The 1887-nt window shown below is 34.5% G+C and overlaps 1 protein-coding gene across 1 annotated transcript in view; it reads left to right on the top strand.

Annotated features, from left to right (window-relative positions):
* The window catches only part of nrap (nebulin-related anchoring protein), a gene marked incomplete in the record, with an annotated part of 27192 nt that overhangs the window by 14515 nt on the left and 10790 nt on the right, over nucleotides 1-1887 (top strand). The window contains 2 exon segments of the mRNA XM_014007567.1: nucleotides 522-675; nucleotides 759-863. Of these exon segments, the coding sequence (XP_013863021.1) occupies nucleotides 522-675; nucleotides 759-863 (259 nt within the window).

Raw genomic sequence — 1887 nt, 5'->3', positions numbered from 1 at the left:
CCATTAATCTGTCTCAATAATCTGAGATTGTTCACCCCTTTGCCTTCAGGTGAAATAAGATATTTAAATCAAATTAGATTTTTTAAAACTGATTTTAGTGTTCTAATATGTCTAAGACAAGTAAAGCAGTATAATTCAAAATTCAGTGTCTATTTAAAGGACAAATAATCATTGAAAGTATATAACTGTGGGAATAAGGTTTTATTTCTGCAATCAGATCATGACACTTTTGAAATAATCCTTATTGTCCACAAAGGAAAAGGCATTTCCTAAACAAAACTGCTGTTTAGCACTTGTAGTAAAAAATAAGAGAACGTATCTCTAGTTTAAAGTTTATACATGTCTAAAAACTTGCATCTCGCCCTACTCCTCCACTACATTTCAAGCTCAGGTGAGTTCTCAGAACTCACTATGGCAACTTGAGCATCCCTCCGATACACAAAAAGCTCTCATTCAGAGCATAACTAGAAGTGGCTTAAAATGTTATGGAATAAAACGSCAAAWTCATTTTCTGTCCCCAGTGTTTCTCTGGACATGCTGAATATCAGCCATGCCAAGAAGGCTCAAGACCTCGCCACCGATATCAAGTACAGGACCTTCCTCCATGAATACACCACTCTGCCGACTGACCTCAATGTGGCCTGGGCTAAGAAGGCCTATGGCTTACAGAGTGACGTAAGTCTCTTTCCTTTGAAGCCATTTGTGTTGGGACTGCAGAGTTTGCGTTAACATTGCGATTTGTTTGCATCCGTGTTTAGAAACAGTACCGGTCGGACCTGAACTGGATGAAGGGGGTCGGCTGGGAGGCCTCACAATCTCTGGACGTCCAGCAGGCCAAGAAAGCTGCAGATCTGGCCAGCGAAGTAATGCACAACTCTGTGACCCAGAATGCATTGCTGCGAAGGCTAACTTAAAATAATTAGGAAAACAGATGCTAAATCAAAATCTAGAAGGCAAAAATATGCATACTCCGAAGCAAATGTCAAAGAAAGCAATATTTTAGAAGGAATTGAAGAGCTCTCCGTGTGTGTTTTTTTTAATTAAATTTAATTTTTTTTACTTATAAAAGCAAGCAAAATATTTTAAAAAGTAGAAAAGTTAATGTCATGTCATTTTATTCCTGATTGAGTTGAATGGTTCAAATAGTTCAAATTATGCAGAAGTAGTTTTTGCAAAAAAGTACAGAACAAACTATAAAATAAAAATAGTGACTCAGCATTCACGCCATAATTATGACTTAAAACATATTAGCACATATTATTTTATATTTTACTTAACCATATTTCAATATAAATAATAATGACTCCTTTAACCTTTATTTCCACTTGTTTCTTCTTTTTCTATAAACATTTCAAACATTCTGTTTGGTCACAGAATCCTTCCATTTAAAACCCTGTTATGGCACACAGAGATGTTTATAGTGCAGACAAGAGGCACCAAACTATTCATATCCTCCTCTCAGGCAAACAGTTACATTATTTATGGCTCACTCCAGTTGGGGTCACCATCATTACACCCYGACACACAAGCTGAACAGAAACGTTGTGATGTTAGAGTGCCCTCTTCTGTCCATTTAACACACCTGCACCATCACAGCTATGGAGGACCGAATCTGACATAATTAAAAATAAAAGCAGAAATATATAAATGGACCAATAAATAAATAAACTTTACCCCATGTTTTATGATTTCATTTACCTTCATATTTATTGTTCCAGCTGAGTTCCAATAAATGATATATTTATCATTTATTGGAACTCAGCTGGAACTCATTTATTGGAATTTATTGGAAAAATATAAAAGTTAAAATATTTAAAAATATTTTAAATTTTACTGTTTTAAAAATATATTTCTATTTTTGTTTATTTTTTTACTTGTACGTATATT

This window comes from Austrofundulus limnaeus, unplaced genomic scaffold (assembly GCF_001266775.1).
Source record: "Austrofundulus limnaeus strain Quisiro unplaced genomic scaffold, Austrofundulus_limnaeus-1.0 Scaffold43, whole genome shotgun sequence".
NCBI classification, from domain to species: Eukaryota; Metazoa; Chordata; class Actinopteri; order Cyprinodontiformes; family Rivulidae; genus Austrofundulus; species Austrofundulus limnaeus.
This window is presented reverse-complemented; position numbering and strand designations above follow the sequence as displayed.